The 16268-nt window shown below is 36.7% G+C and overlaps 2 protein-coding genes across 5 annotated transcripts in view; one reads left to right on the top strand and one right to left on the bottom strand.

Annotated features, from left to right (window-relative positions):
- Window positions 1-16268, bottom strand: part of LOC5564933 (protein sickie) — a 653305-nt gene that overhangs the window by 521698 nt on the left and 115339 nt on the right. The window lies entirely within an intron of this gene.
- Window positions 13107-13857, top strand: LOC110677179 (mantle protein-like). The gene is made up of 2 exons (XM_021848055.1): window positions 13107-13182; window positions 13247-13857. The coding sequence occupies exons 1-2, from the start codon at window positions 13177-13179 to the stop codon at window positions 13796-13798; spliced, it is 558 nt and encodes a 185-aa protein (XP_021703747.1). The 5' UTR covers window positions 13107-13176; the 3' UTR covers window positions 13799-13857.

Here is a 16268-nt window from a genome sequence, read left to right as displayed (position 1 = left end):
GAAGCAATCCCGGAGGAAACCTCAGGAATAAATCGTAAAAGCATCTCGAGAAGACTACCAGAGGAAGTTCTGGGGAAATTTCTGGAGTAATCCTTGAAGAAATTGTCGTTCTATAACTTGGAGAAAGTCTTGAAGACATCTTTGCATAAGTCCCTGTAGAGATATATCCTTAGAGGAGTCGCCGATCAGAGAGAAGAAACAAGATTACAACAGAATGTGTTACTCTGATATGAGTTTATTATATCACCAGTTGCTATAAAACATATACCTTCAGTTGTTAAAATATAAACAAAATATAACAAAATTTGCACCAAATAAATATAAAACATAACCAATCCTATTAAAATTATTACGGAACGTGTTTCAGACATGCCACAACATAACACAATTATTGCAAATTTTGTTACTGTTCATAACTTTAGATGTCATTTACAATAAACTCCCAAATGCAATGTGAAAAATATGACACACGTTGCAATAAATCTGTTACAAAAATGTAACAAGTTAAGAACAAAGCCATCTTGATAACAAAATTTTATTAACTTCTGTTATTTTTAACAGTTTGTGTTACAATATGTTACAATCTTATTGTGTGATTCTGGTCGAGTCTCGGAAAGAAATTTTGGAGGATTATCAAAAGGAGTACCAAAAGTAATCTCTGGAAAGGTTTCTTGAGAAATCTTAGTAAGCCTTGTACTGGATGAATCTATGGAGGAATCACTTGAAACATTCCGGCAGAAACTCCTTCAGAATCTCTTAGCGAAATCCCTGTTGAAATATCCCTGCAATAATTCCTGGATTAATCCCTGAAGGAACTATTGGCAAAAGTTTCTGTCAAATTGGATGAATACCATTTGGTTGAAATTTCAAAGAAGATTCGGGCTTCTTTTTTGAAAGACGTTTGTTGAGCTTCTTCTGAAAGAGAGGCCAAAGGTGCCTTCGGGCTATTTTCCGGTGATTTCTCCAGAAATTTCATTTAAATGAACATAGCAGGTCTTTCACAAATTAAGCCGACATTCAAATTTCAATCCGATCGAAAAAAAAAAATGTTCTGATTTAGACAGCCCTGTCGTCCTGCTTAGTCGCGCTTAGTCGACGACTAAGAAGCTTTTCTCAGATTTTTTTTAAATTTTTCACTCGAAGTCATAGAAAAAAATGAGCAAAATCAACAACAATCTATCGCCCCATAAGATATCAATCGAAATTTCCAACCTGTACCTACCAACGCTCTGTTACCCTATTTCTATCAGAACTTCATATAGAACATATTACCGCCCTGTAAACATTTTTGAGCTGTATCAACGCCCTAGAGTAATTTCACATTATTCCACGTAGATCAAAATGGAAAACTACAAGCTGTATCAACGCCCTGGAGTAATTTTACTTTGTCCCATATAGATCCGTAGCATCCTAACGCCCTGTATGACATCAATTAAAAATTCAAGCTTTATCAACGCCGAAGAGTAACTTGACCTTCCTTATGAAGACCAAGTGCATCCTTACGCCCATCTTTACACCCATGTAGGGCGAATATTTTAAGCATTATCAACGCCCTGGAGTAACTTGGACTCGTGCCATGCAAATCAGCTGCATCTTAACGCCCTGTGGGACAAATGTCAAGATGTACAAACGCCCTTGACTGATTTGACCTTGTCTCACGTAGATCAGGTGTACCTCAATGACCTGCATCGATTGAAAGCTACAATCCATTGACGCCCTAGAGTGATTTGAACTTGTCTCATATAGATCAGCAACATCTTAACGTACAGGTCTGTAGAACATTATTAAAAAAATTCAAGCTGTTTAAATGCCCTAGACTAATTTAACCTCATCCCAAGTAAATCAAGTGCATCTTGACGCCCTGTGTGACCTCAATAGAAACTCCAAGCACTATCAACGCCCTGGAGCAGTCTTCAAAATTGCCTTTGCTTTGTGTTGCTTTGATTCATAAAACAAGGAGAAAGAGAATGCACGATCCTTATTTTTCAATCCAACAAGGCTTTGATTTGATCCTATCATTTCGGTAAAATACTGCATCATTTATCTGAATCATTTGTGGCTCATTCAACAAAGTGGACTATGCTGTAGATGGGTAACAAACATTGTTAGTAGGCCTAGCAACCAATACTGTTGTCTTTTCATCGCGATTTTACGAAGAGTGCGTCAATGGTTTACCAATGAAATTTTCGAAATGGTCTTGTGTGAACAGAGTGATTTTTCTAAAACATCTAAATATTCGGATTTCATCTAGGGTTGTTGCTCTACGCTGTGTTGTGTATCAATTGAAGTCATGTGTATTAAATGGACATTAATGTTCTCTTCTTGTTACAGCCACAATCAGTTTCAGTTGTCTTTTCTAAAGAAAAAGGCATGATGTTTTATCAAATATGCTGCTCATGACATTGGCGTTATGCTCGAACATGAACACCACCTCTGTAGCACTGTTGGAGTCATGGATCATTTCACGAAGCCCCCCCAAACGTTCAGAACAAAATGCTATGGAACGGACCCTGATCTTCGACACACTACAATATGTTATTCTATGTTTTGAGCCAATAAAAAATCTCTTAAAATATCTGTAAAAATCTACCACATGAAAAATCGTTGAAAAAGTTGTTTTGCAATATGCGCTTCTATTCTCACCCCATATTGAACAAACACAATTTCGATAATGCCCGGATGGTCTAGTTGGACCAATAACGTTTTAACATATAAATTATACATTTTGAATCAAACTATTTTTTCATAGATATAGCTGATCTTACGATTTCTGTTACTCAAAGAAATTATTAGTTTTTACTCATGATAGGTATACCAACTTCTTCTTCTCCTTCTGTTCTCCTTGATATTACGTCCTCACTGAAAGAGAGTCTGCTTATCAGCTTAGTGTTCTAAGAGGACTTCTACAGTTATTGACTAATAATTTTCTTTGTCAGGGTTCCTTTTTTTTAGCCGTATATTGCAGGTACGATCATATTCCCCTATTCTTGTTGACGTTCGAATTCAATTTAGATTAAAAATCGTTCTATATTCCCGTTTACGTTAGCAAAATTATATGCGACATGTATTCAAATAAATAAAAGTTGATTCAAAGTTGGATACGTCGTGAATATCTATGGGAGATTCTTCGCCCAGGGACGTCAAGGAAATCGACAGCAGGCTCGATCCCAGACACCTCCAGCTGAGAACCGTTATTGTACTTTGTGATTCATTTTCTATGCTTACCGAGGTCTATAGAGTATGCAGTTAGCATTGAAATGATTTGAATCAATGATGCATTATTTTTGATCAAGTGAGCACAGGAGCAATTAAATGCAAAAAGCGCGAAACCAACGCGAAGCATTGATTTTTTCAAAGCATGCTTTTCAATGTGTTTGTGAAGCAATGATGATCTTGGAAGACTGCCCTGGAGTAATTTGACCTAATCCTATGTCGATCAAATACATCTCAACGCCCTGTAGGACATCAATTGAAAATTCAAGCTTTATCAACGACTGGAGTAATGTGACCTCATTTTACGTAGACAAAGTGCATTTTTACGCCCTGTAGGACATCAATTGAATATTCAACGCCCTGGAGTGAATTGACCTTGTTACATGTAAATAAGCTGCATTTTAACGCCCTGTGGGACAAATGTTAAGATGTATGAACGCCCTTCACTTATTTGACCTTATCTTACGAAGATCAGGTGCACCTCAATGCCCTGTATCGATTGAAAATTCCAATCTGTATTGACGCCCTGGAGTAATTCGACCTTGTCTCACGTAGAACTTTGATAAGGTGCACATTAACGCCCTGTAGGACATCAATTGAAAACTCCATGCAGTATCAACGTCCTGGAGTAATTTGGACTCGTGTCATGTAATCAATTCATATAAACGCCCTGTTCGATGTCTATTTTCCTTGTCATACGACCTTGTCCAATGACCTTGTCTTACGTAAATCAGGTGCAACCTAATGCCCTGTATCCATTGAAAATTCCAAGCTGTATCAATGCCCTGGAGTAATTTGAGCTTATTTAATGTAGATCAGGTACATCGCAACGCCCTGTAGGACATCAATTAAAAATTCCAAGCTTTTGCAACGCCCTGGAGTTATTTGGCCTTATTTCACATAGTTCAGAAACATCTTTACACTTTGTATAACATCAATCGACCAAGCTATATCAATGGTCTGAAGTAATTCTGTTTTATTCCATATAGATCTTTGCAAGATCTGGAGGATATTTACGCCCTGTTTAAAATCAATAGAAATTTCTTAGTAGTATCAACGCCCTGGAGTAATTTGACTTTATCCTTTGAAGATCAGGTGCATCTCAACGCTCTGATTGATGTCATGGAAATTGTCAAAATATATCAACGCCCTGGATTAATTTGTTCCTTTCTCACGTATATCTTAACTTCCTATATGCTATCAATTGGAAATTCTAGCCTGTTCAACGTCCTGGAATATTTCAAGCTTATCTTATTTAGTTCAGGTGCATCTTAACGCCCTTTAGAACATCAATTGAATATTCCAAACTGTATTACCGCCCTGGAGTAATTTGACCTTTGATCAGGTAGATCTCAATGCTCTGTAGGTCATTACTTGAAAATTCCAAGCTCTATCAACATCCTGCAGTAATTTAACTTAAGTCCACTTGAATGAATTGAACCGTAACGCCATGTAAAAATCAATCAAATTTTTCATTTTGTATCAACGCTCTGAAATGATAATACTTTATTTCACGTAGATCAGCTGCATCTTAACGCCCTGTAAAAAAAAAAAAAACAATTAAATTTTGTTTGCTCTATGACCATAACTAACGTATATCAAGTGGAGAGTAGTATTTGGTACTTTAGTTGCGTCGTCTGCTCTTGCGAGAACAAACGATGCAATCAAGATCAATGTTGATTGTGTATGCTGAGCAATTTATTTATTATATTGGTGAGTTCTTTCCGTTTTGTAGGGCTCATTAATTTATTTCATAACGCTAAAATTGATCATTTTGGACAACCACCCACCCTTTTGTAACGCTTTTGTATGAACATAATTCAATTTTTGTATGGGCCGTAACATCCTTAGGACACCCACCCACCCCCTCAAGCGTTATAATATTTGAGAATGGGCCCATACGTTGTTTATAATATCTATATTTTGTCTCATATTATATTTCCATACTATTTGTCAAACGATTTTGCTACTTTTCCTCAAATGTCGCTTCTGCGAATGACAGTTCCCCGAATAATCCTTTTCCTCGAATCCCATTTTTCCGAATGACCTGTCACTTCGAGAAGTGATGCAGTTCATGAAGGTGCAAGAATAGTTCTCAGTGACAGAGTGCTACCAGATGACTGGTCCGTTCACTACTCTGAAATGTAGGAAGTTGTGAAACGGGATATTCGGAGAACAGACATTCAAGGGACTGACGTTCGAGGAAACGGCATTTGGGGAATCAATATGTAGGGCAAAGTAGCACAATCCCACTATGGGCGATCAGGTGGCCAATAATCGGAAAAATGATTTGTTCTGTTAAGTTTTCCTTGTACATCATTCCATAGTAAACACTTCTATTAAATGTAAGGGCAAGATCTTGTATAGTTTAATTGATACAGTGTGTCAAAGTTAGAATTTTAAAGAAAAATAAAAAAATCAGTGAAAACACAAGGTACACATTGAATACAATATACTGCATAATCGCAATATTTTCTACAGATCTTTATACACTGTCCGAAAGCTTACTCAAAAAGCTATCTTAGAAAAATAAAATGAAATGAAAATCCGTACCTTAGGTCGGAAAAATGCGGGGAGTGCTCTGAAAAAAATGTATTTGATTTTTTATCGAAACTTTACACATCCCATATTTTTTTGTCCCAAGTTGTCCCAGGCTAAAAGTTATTCCCAAGGGTACTTTGAGATGTAAACAAAAGGATCGTGAAGAATTTAGCTGCACAAATTTGCACTTTTTTGATTTAGCGCTTTTTGAAATTTTCCAATATTTTTAACCATTTTCTATTGAAAACAGCTAAAAAATAATTCAAAGGATGACTGAATATGGCTAAATCATTCATATCATCATTTCTTTGTAAGTTATAATATTTATAATGGTTTGCACAACGTTAATCGCATAAATGGCTTATATACATCATTAGTAACAAAACATATTATTTCGCTATAGGCCCTATTCAAAAGTTAGTCTCGAAAACTTGTTTTGAAAATAAAACACCAAATTTGTATCACAAAACTCGAAAATACGACATGAGGTGAAAAAAATATTTTTGGCCATCAGTCTGTATGGAAACCGGCCATAGTGAATCCCTTAATTAAATGGGCTGTATGCGCTTTATCTCAAATATTCGGTGTTTTTAAAGAAATTGTTGGTTAAATTATCTTGAGAGATCCTTCGATAACAACACGTGATTATTAAGAGGCCCAAGACCACTCTCGAAGTTTGATGAAATATGTTAATGTTTAAAGCTGAAAAAATTTTCAACTTATATGTTCTTAAGACAGTCAGTTCATACCCTTGTTTATTTTGGACCAATAATTTTCAAGTGAACTTTCATAATAAAGTATGCAAAAAGAGCAGCATTTTCGTTTTATTAAATTTGATAAAATTCTGTAATTGATACTTGACAATTCCAAGATTCACAAATATATCCAACGTAAATCTACAAAAGATAAAACCATAGCGAAATATATTGAAATCCAGAGCAATTGTTGACTTTTTTTTCATTTTGATATCACTTCAAGAGCGATATTTTATTTTAATTTAAGCCAGCCGTAGCGGTAAACGCGCAGCCATTCAGCAAGACCAGGCTGAGGGTCGTGGGTTCGAATACCACCGGTCGAGGATCTTTTCGGGTTGAAAATTTTCTCGACTTCCCAAGGCATAGAATATCTTCGTACCTGCCACACGATATACGCATGCAAAAAATGGTCATTGGCACAGTAAGCTCTCAGTTAATTACTGTAGAAGTGCTCATAAGAACACTAAGCTGAGAAGCAGGTTCTGTCCCAGTGGGGGACGTAATGCCAGAAAGAAGATTTGGCTGAAAATTGAACACCTCTTCTTAAAGTTAAAAAAAAAATCGAACGTCCTAGATGTCCTGCTTTTAGAAAACTCAAAAAAGTCTTTGTTAACTTAGTTATTTGATTTATTTTTTAAAGAAAAAAATATAATATTTTTCTATATGTATTCTGTATAATATATGAATACTTTACGATCAAATATAATCAATCATTTGAAACATTGAACCTTAAGTATTAATTTACTTATGCTTAACTCTAAAACTTTCCTTTGCTTCCTAATCAAATTTTCTTAGTCTGACAGGACTGAGAATACACATAAAACTTCGTTAAAAAATATTTCGAGTTATGGTTGACTAATTATCGCTGAAATGTGATTATCATTGGTATACATAATTAGAATTACAGTTTGTGTTGTATTTCGCTTCAATTTCATAAAACTAGAGGAGAAGCGTTTTGGTTAATAAAATTACGAGGCGAATGAACTAGCTAATCAAGTTTAAACCCTCATAAATAACAAACAAAAACATAACTCAAAATGCTGAACCCTAGCCTTGACAGTTTGCTAACGGCTCAGTTTTTTGAAAAAAAATCTATGTATTTCTTCACGTATCTTTCTTCTCATATATTCCTTGAAACACAAAGCAATCTTAGGGGCATTTCAAATTCGACTTCATTTTGAATTTTATCAGAAAAACGTGTTTCACCGTTAGCGCTTCGTTTTGAATTCTGAGATAAGCATCAAATAGCTTATAAAAAACTGAGTTTGAGCAGCTGCATAAACTGTCCAATAATATTAACCGAATGAACAAATTTCTGATTAAATCCAAACTTCATATTTTGAACAAGGCCATTTCGTTCTTAGTCAATTTATCAAACAAAAAGAAATACAAGAAAGTCAAGTAATAAAAAATAGCATACTATTCAGTTTTTTTGTCAAAATGACTTTTGACTGTTGCATTAATTTGCTTAAATTTTTCACAATTTTGTTTAAAAAGCGAAATGCAATAACAATATATTGTTTTAAAAGCAAAATGCCGAACATAAGAAAAAAAAAATTAAATTTGAGGCGGACACAAAAACTTTTTTATATAAACGGTTTGATGAGGTTTTTGGATTTGCACTCGATGATCCGTTTTACATTGAGTGATAGGTTCTAAAAGACTGAGTTTATTTCATGGATTGAGATTAATTTTAAAGTACACATCAATAGTCTTAGTTGTTAGACTCTAATAAATAGTCACAGGCATTGTTATGGTAGTTTCAATTGGTACAAAGAGTAAATAATTTTCACATTTTACATTAGCAAATTTATCAATTGAATCATTTTCAACCCATGTACTTGATATCTCCGTTCCATATTTTAATAGAAATGGAATACAAACTAAATACGTGCAAAAGCATATTAGTTTTCGTTTGTTAGGAATGTATATTGAAGTATTTGTGATATTTGTAATTTTTATATATTAAATGTTGCTAAGGGTTTTTGGATTTCCGTTTATGATCTGTACAGAGTAAAAGTCGAAAACCCATAGCAAATATAACCTCCGTCATAGTTATATACTAGAATATGTGTGATATTTCTTATAAGAAAACATCATAACGCCTGGAAACAAAAGCGCCCTCTGAGCTATAGTAACGCCCCCCTCAAAAAGGGACGACTAAGAAGCTCAAATTTTACGACGACAGGGCTGGATTTAGAATAAAAAAATAAATAACATTACTGTCTACACACTTAAATTATTTCACCGACCTCAGTAAAATTTTTCGCCGAGAACCCAACAGCTGAGAGTTCGGTAATTTTCAATAACGAATCTCGGTACTTATTTTACCGAGATTTCGGCAATCCAATTTTTTTACCGAGATCTTGGTAAAAGTTTTACCGAGAATCGTCAAATTATTACCGAGATATCAGCTGTTGGGTTCTCGGCGAATCCGTTTAAGTGTGTAGCTTATCAAGTTTATGATTGTTTTAGGAAGCCTCAAAATGATTTCTTCATGTACAGTACTGAATCGATTTTGTCAGCCTCTTTTTGTGAAGAACTTTTGCTCTCACGGTTTTATTACCAAATTTTCTCCGAATCATAGTCAAGTCAGTCATCTATGTATTCCTGTTATATTTTCCGAGTTTCTCTTGAATTTCATAAGGGGTTCTTTCAAACATTAGATGGATTCTTCCAGATTTTTTTCCAGGGAGTCAAGTGAAACTTTGTTTGAAAATTTTCCTGTCAATCCCTAACGATTATGACCAGTTAATCGCTTACATATTCAAGAGAAAATTTGTTTCAAATATTCTTGCAAGATCCTTCTTTATTCCCTGAAAGACTATATAAAGATTTTTGAAGAAATGTTTTGTGGGATAGTTATTGTCCCACTATTATGATCAAGTTTTTCTTAATAAGTTTTTACCAAGATTCTTGCGAGAATCCCAACATTTTTCCTGCACAAAATTTGAAGTATTTTATGCAGGAATGACTGAAAAATTAATGTTGATTCTCGCAAGTATCCTGGTAAGAACTCACTAAGAAAAACTTGAACAAAATTGAATGATCCCAGGAAATTTTCTCAAAATTCTTTCTGATTGTCCTCTTTGATTAAAAACATTTCGACGCACTGGTCTACATAACCACTTTTAACAAAGTTTTGATGGTTTGATTCTCCTATGATTACATTTAATGGAAAATGTGTAAATATGTATTAATGATACCTTAAAAAAATGGTCTTATGCCATCAAAACGAGCGTGACTTCAAAACAAACCTACGATTTTTAAATTTTGCTCTTCTTCTTTTTTGCATTACATCCTCACTGAGACAGAGCCTTCTTCTCAGCTAAGTGTTCAATGAGCACTTCCACAGTTATTAACTGAGAGCTTTCTTTGTCAAAGTTGACATTTTGGCATTCGTATATCGTGTGGCAGGTACGATGATACTCTATGCACAGGGAAGTCAAGGAAATTTGCATTACGAAATGATCCTGGACGGACCGGGAATCGCACCCAGGCACCTACAGCATGGCGATGCTTTGTAGCCACGAACTCTAACCACTCGGCCAAGGAGAGCTCTGTGGGCTATCGAAATTGACTGATGAGCACAGATTTGATGAAGATTTTTTCTTGATAATCACGATCTGGAGACCACCGTGGCACTCCCAAGAAAGCACTTCTCTTCGAAACGATGTAATCAAGTTAAACTCACGCGACACGCCAGCGCACTCTTTAACCATAGTAAAATAAACATCATGCGCCGCACATTTTCCGCGCAAAAACCGCAATATACGTGCGTTTTCACCAGCACCGATCCCCTTTTCGCGCAAAACACTGTTCCCTTCCCGGGTCTATTTTATTCTAATTAGACGCAGCACGTGCGCCTTTTCTCCACTCGTTGTTCCACACACGGGTTTAATCCAGGTCGCGCAGCTAAGCAACGAAACGTAAAAAGAACGAAAGCGTGAGTCGCGCACTGCACTCTTAGATCTCGGCGATGAAATTGAAGACGGCGACGACGACCGGGGTTCTACTCCGCAAGCAAGCGTGCTTGACTTAGTACTGATCTAGTGGGCGACCGGAGTTGCCTAGGGAATCGAGAACCAGGGCGCAGTTCTAAACGGCAGCGCTTAGGGGTGACTGGAGTAATATGCACTGTCCGGACAAAACCCACTTTTCGATTCTAGGACAAAATATGAATGTTTTTCCAAAATTTGAGCTCATTTTGATAAAAACTAGCGTTTTTAATTCCCTAAGGACTAACATTGCTTCAATAATATAACCTCAATCGAAGCTCATCCAAAGATAAAAACTGAGACAGCACAAGCCGTTCGAAGTTTGTATGGGAATTATTATGGAAAACCCAAGCAAATGGAATTACCTTGAATATAGTTGAGGTCGAAATACGCGTATCTGTCAAAGGATACACCCTGTAGTTGAAATTAAATGGTATAGTACCAAATTTTGTTTATATTTACTTATAGGTTTCCTTCATCGAAACACTTCAAAAATGTTATTTAATCTTCACTTAGGCGCATCTAACCTGACTGGTGCACTTTACCCCGGGTACCCCTACTCTGTTGTTGTGGCCTAGGTACGGTTTTCCAAAACAGACGCGTGCGCACCAAACGCGTGTTTCCTGGGAAGCGTTCCCATGGTTTTCGAGTTTGGGTGGCAGACATCAGAGTCTTGCTGGCCTGCTGCCATTTGGTTTGCGCATGCACCGAGGGTTTATTCACACGAAGCGATGCGACGGCAACGGTTGTGAAGGTATACAACGTCTAGGTGCGATTTGGATTAATACTGCTTGAACGGGGGAGCTATTGGGGATATCCCATGATTTTATGCTGTGGTGATGCGTTTGAGAGCGGTATACAGCGATGGGAGGAAATGTTACGTAATAGCGAACGAGTGAAAAATGAACTTTATTAATCCAAGCTTAATCTTCCTGTACAATATATAAGATACCTTTTGTTAAAAGACAGAACTATTCAACGTAAATCAGTGTGCATCGTACTCTCGAGGACAGTATTTCTGAATTTAGAGCATTTAGGCAGGAGAACTTGAACTCCATTAGGGGAATCAAAGTTTCCTTCCAAACCGCAAAGAAAGGAGGATGTTGTGTTCTGCCAGAAATCCATTTTATAATTTCTCTATTAGAATCATTCCAAACATTACAATCGTTTCTTATATTTAGGTGTTCTGTGTTATTAGACAACACTATCATCCTAATTTGGTAAAACAAATTTAAGATTTTTTTTAACATTTTGTTAACAACATATTACATTTTACTTGCAGAAGCAGTTCAGATATTTTACAGGTGAGTTGATTTCACCTGCTTATAAAAGAAAAAACACGTTTTTAATTTACTTAACCTAATTAAACCTAAATATATAACGCATTAATCGTGGCAATAGAAGATTGTAACGATTTTGGCCTGAAATTATTAATTATTTTATTTGATATTTGTTCCAATGTTTCAACATTAGATATTCTATGTAACTTTTTGGTACTATACCAGGGAGGAAGCTTCAGAATCATTTTCAAAATTTTATTTTGAATTCTCTGCAGAGCTTTCTTCCTGGTATTACAACAGCTAGTCCATATTGGTACAGCATACAACATGGCTGGCCTGAAAATTTGTTCGAATATCAAAAGCTTGTTTTTACTGCAAAGTTTTGATTTTCCATTAATAAGGGGATAGAGACATTTTACATATTTGTTACATTTGGCATGAATTTCCTCAATGTGATTTTTAGAAAGTTAAATTTCTATCTAGCATGAGCCCTAGATACTTAACTTCATCTGACCAATTTATTGGAATCCCTCTCATCGTGACAACATGTCCACTTGAAGGTTTCAAATAAAGAGCTTTTGGTTTATGTGGGAATATTTTTAGTTGAGTTTTGGAAGCATTAGGAGAAATCTTCCATTTTTGCAAGTATGAAGAAAAAATATCCACACTTTTTGCAATAGACTACAGATGACTCCGCCATGAACATATCTGACAAGCGTTTTTTAAGTATTTTATTTAGTTCACTTCAACAATAGTGATTCCAATAATGTTAGAGCTCTGCAAACAGCCGAACTTATGTCTTCTATACGTATGACTCGGCACAAACAAGGTATTATAACTTCTTCTGGTTTGTGATTGTTATAGGATTGCTATTTTTGTCGGGTCGGGAGCTGTAAAATTCTTATAAATTATATTTCGAGTCCAATAGCTAGATAACCTTTGTCGATAATTTTAACACCTGAACTTTTATACTTTTTTTCATTATTAAATTTTAAAACCTGAATTTTTATTCAAAAACCTAGCAGGGATGTCGATTTGATAGGGGCAGGAATCGTTCAAGATCTAACTTGATAATGATTTTAGGAAAGAAGACCTCAAGCGTTGCTCAATGATACTCATGAAAGACATGCTTTATCCAATACAGTATTTACCCCCTAAGGCCTATCCATGTAAAAGACAGTTTCCATCATTTTCAGTGTAGCCTTCGGTTTGCATTTATTTACTCGACTATTGCTTTTGGGTTTGTCTCAACTTATCGAGTAAATTGGCAAAAATATAAAAATGGAACCACCGCACCAGAGAAACATCATTCGCTTGTCATCGTCTCACCAGCTTAGTTCAATCCTAGAATCACTGAAGCGTGACTCGTCCAATCAAGGTTTCTCGAAAATGAAGGTAATTAGATACGGTAGCCTTGCTATTGGATTGTTAACACCAATTCGTTTTTTGTCACTTCCAGGTGTTCGTAGTGCTGTCCATGGCCCTGGCCATCGCATCCAGCGCAGCAGTTGACGATTCCGCCAAGAAGGAAAAGCGTGGGCTCTGGGAATTGGGATACGGTCACGATAACCTGAACCTCGATCACCACTACAACAATCACCATCTGGATTTTGACCACCACAAGGAAGTCAAGCACATTTCGACCACCATCACCAAGAACGTCCCGGTTCCGTACCCAGTAGAGGTCGAGAAGCACGTCCCCGTGGAAGTGAAGGTCCCCTATCCGGTGCACGTAGAGAAGAAGGTTCCGGTCTACGTCGAAAAGCAAGTCCCGGTGGTCGTTGAGAAGAAGGTCCCATATCACGTCGATCGCCCAGTTCCCTACCCAGTCGAGGTCAAGGTCCCAGTCGTCCACAAGGAATACGTCGAAGTACCCAAGCCTTACGCAGTTCACGTTGAGAAGCCCGTTCCGGTGGTCATCCAGAAGCCGGTGTACGTTGAGAAGCATGTCCCGGTGACCGTGCACGTCAAGGAGCACCACCACAAGAACAAGCATTGGGGACTGTTCTAAGTGAGTAGTATTTAAGAAATGTATTGAAGTGGAATATAAGATTTTTTTTTGAAAACGTATTTGTTTGTGTGTCTTACTTAGTTGAGAAATTCGAAAACTTGTTAACAAAAAGATCCATGTAGAATAGCTTAGCTTAGACTGACTACACATATCAATGGTTGCTATTCCGTGATTGACCGAAGTCAGTGAAAATGCACAAAGAATCAACTAGAAGTTTGGCTGGGATTGGCCATAATCTTCTTCAATGTGCATAATTCAGTGTCTCTATTTATACAGGGTCAATAACGGCGCCGGCCACGTCCTTGCAGTCAGGTGGGATTGGGGGAAGGAATGTTAGTGTGTAACCTTTGCTATTTGGAGACCGTGTTTGCCTCTGCATCTCCACAAAGGTTACTGGGAGGGATGTTTGTTAATGGGAAGGATCGTTGGGTCACAGGATTCACTTTGATAAGCGATTAGACCATGATAAATAATGATTTGTGAGATATATACATGCTTATTTGTAAATATAAAATTTTCATTTGATATGAACAATTTCTATGTAGTGGAAAATTATGCCGACACTTGAGGTGACGAACCATTCAAAGTTTGTTGAACAAATACCTAAATGTAACATTCCTACAGCTGTCAGGACGAAAGCATGTGTTATTATATTTTACTTATTTGAAAAGAAACAAAAAACTTGATTGGTTGGAACATCATAGAACACTCTTATTCTTATTCCGACACTTACAGTGGCGAACCATCCAAAGTTTGTTGAATAAATTGAACTTTTCGCAAGTCTACACTTGTAGTGTCGAACCATTCAAAGTTTTTTTTTAATTACAAAAATAAAGGTAAAAAGGGGTGTCCTGAAAATAAAAAAAAAAGTGAAACATAAATAATTCATGAATCAGAGTTTGTGTCGACACTCACAGTGAAGAACAATTCATAGTTTGTTGAAAATTCATATTTACGTCCCACAATTGTAACGATTAAATGTGCAGTCATACATATTTTATAGATTAGAAATAGTAGCATGAAACGAGCTCACCAATTGATCCTTTATCCTTCACTGTGCAGCCACAATCCACTCTCAGCCTCACTCGTTTGCTCGGCTATATAAAAGCACTCAGAAAAAAAAGCGCGCGACCCGAAAAGGAAAAAAAAAAACTTGGCTTTCTTGACGCACTGCCCAGCAGCAAGCGTCAAGGTCAAAGGATCAAAAAGAACTAACCGATCACGCCACTTTTTCACTTACTAGACCGACGTGCGACATGTTTGATCCTGCCTCCGTCGCTCGCCCCCGTAGGAGCAAGTGTCAAGGTCGAAAGATCAAACAGAACTCCTTGAGCTTTACAAAACACTGCCCAGCAAAACCCACGAACTGAAAACCAAACTCCCGGCGTCCCGAAAACGAATCGTCTTGCTTGAGCTTTACAAAACACTGCCCCTTAACAAAAAGATCCATGTAGAATATGTAACAAATTCTCCAAATTCAGACGAACTAACGGCATAAGGTTAAGATGGTTCAACGAGTTTCAAAAAGCACGAATCTAGATGACCAACCCAGGTAACCAATAAGCATTTGAATAAGCCGTGTTGTAGAAGTCTTACTGCATTTGATCTGCTTGCTGCCCTATCTAAGCAGCATGATTACTTAGCTGCCAAGAATTAGCAAAGGCAATGCTATTCAAAATCTTTTGGTTGGTAATAAGCATCTCCACAGCACAGGCTCGACACTACATCGTTCGTAGCGTATACTGCAGCGCGCGGCATTATCATCAACACGGCAATCACCAGGTCTTAGGTTCCAACCGCACTCAGCTCAGAAATAAAAAAAGCACCAAACAGTGAACAGTATCCGAAAATAACCCAACACTAACAGCAAACCGGTGAGAGAAGACAGAAATAGGTGAAACATATTTTTGTTTTGATTAGCTCCTGGCGGAGGCGTTACTCTTTTTGGACAGCAGGATTCAACGTTCCTGAAGGTGCAGCATTAAAGCAGCCCGTTATTTCGCCAAAACCTGCATTGAAGCAGCACTATATGCAGCTATACGTTCAACCAGCATTAACCCTCTAATACCCAACCCCGCCTTTAGACGGGGTACACTTTGGAATTTTGTGTATTTTTTCGTAGCTCAGAAATCAAAATGATTTCATTTGTGGCTTTAACCTTGACTCATAACCTACATATCAGACAAGTTTTTTATGACTTTTGAAACTTTTTTCTATTTTTGAAAATTGTTTGAAAAATTGTATTCCTATATAACCTACAAATGCCTGGGTTTCATTTAACGTGTAATATAAAAATGCGAACCTTTTATATTTTTCTACGATCAACCTAGTACAGAAGAAGAGCTTGGTGGTATTTAAAAAAAAATTAAACCTGTTTTTCCGTAAATTACACGGAAAATAAAAAATATCACAGAAAAAAATTAAAAATTCCATATTTTTCAAAGTATTCTGAAAACTTATTTTTTTATTA

The sequence above is a fragment of the Aedes aegypti genome, chromosome 2 (assembly GCF_002204515.2).
Source record: "Aedes aegypti strain LVP_AGWG chromosome 2, AaegL5.0 Primary Assembly, whole genome shotgun sequence".
In the NCBI taxonomy this organism is placed as follows: Eukaryota; Metazoa; Arthropoda; class Insecta; order Diptera; family Culicidae; genus Aedes; species Aedes aegypti.
The sequence above is the reverse complement of the archived record's forward strand: the minus strand, read 5'-3'. Positions and strand labels throughout refer to the sequence as shown.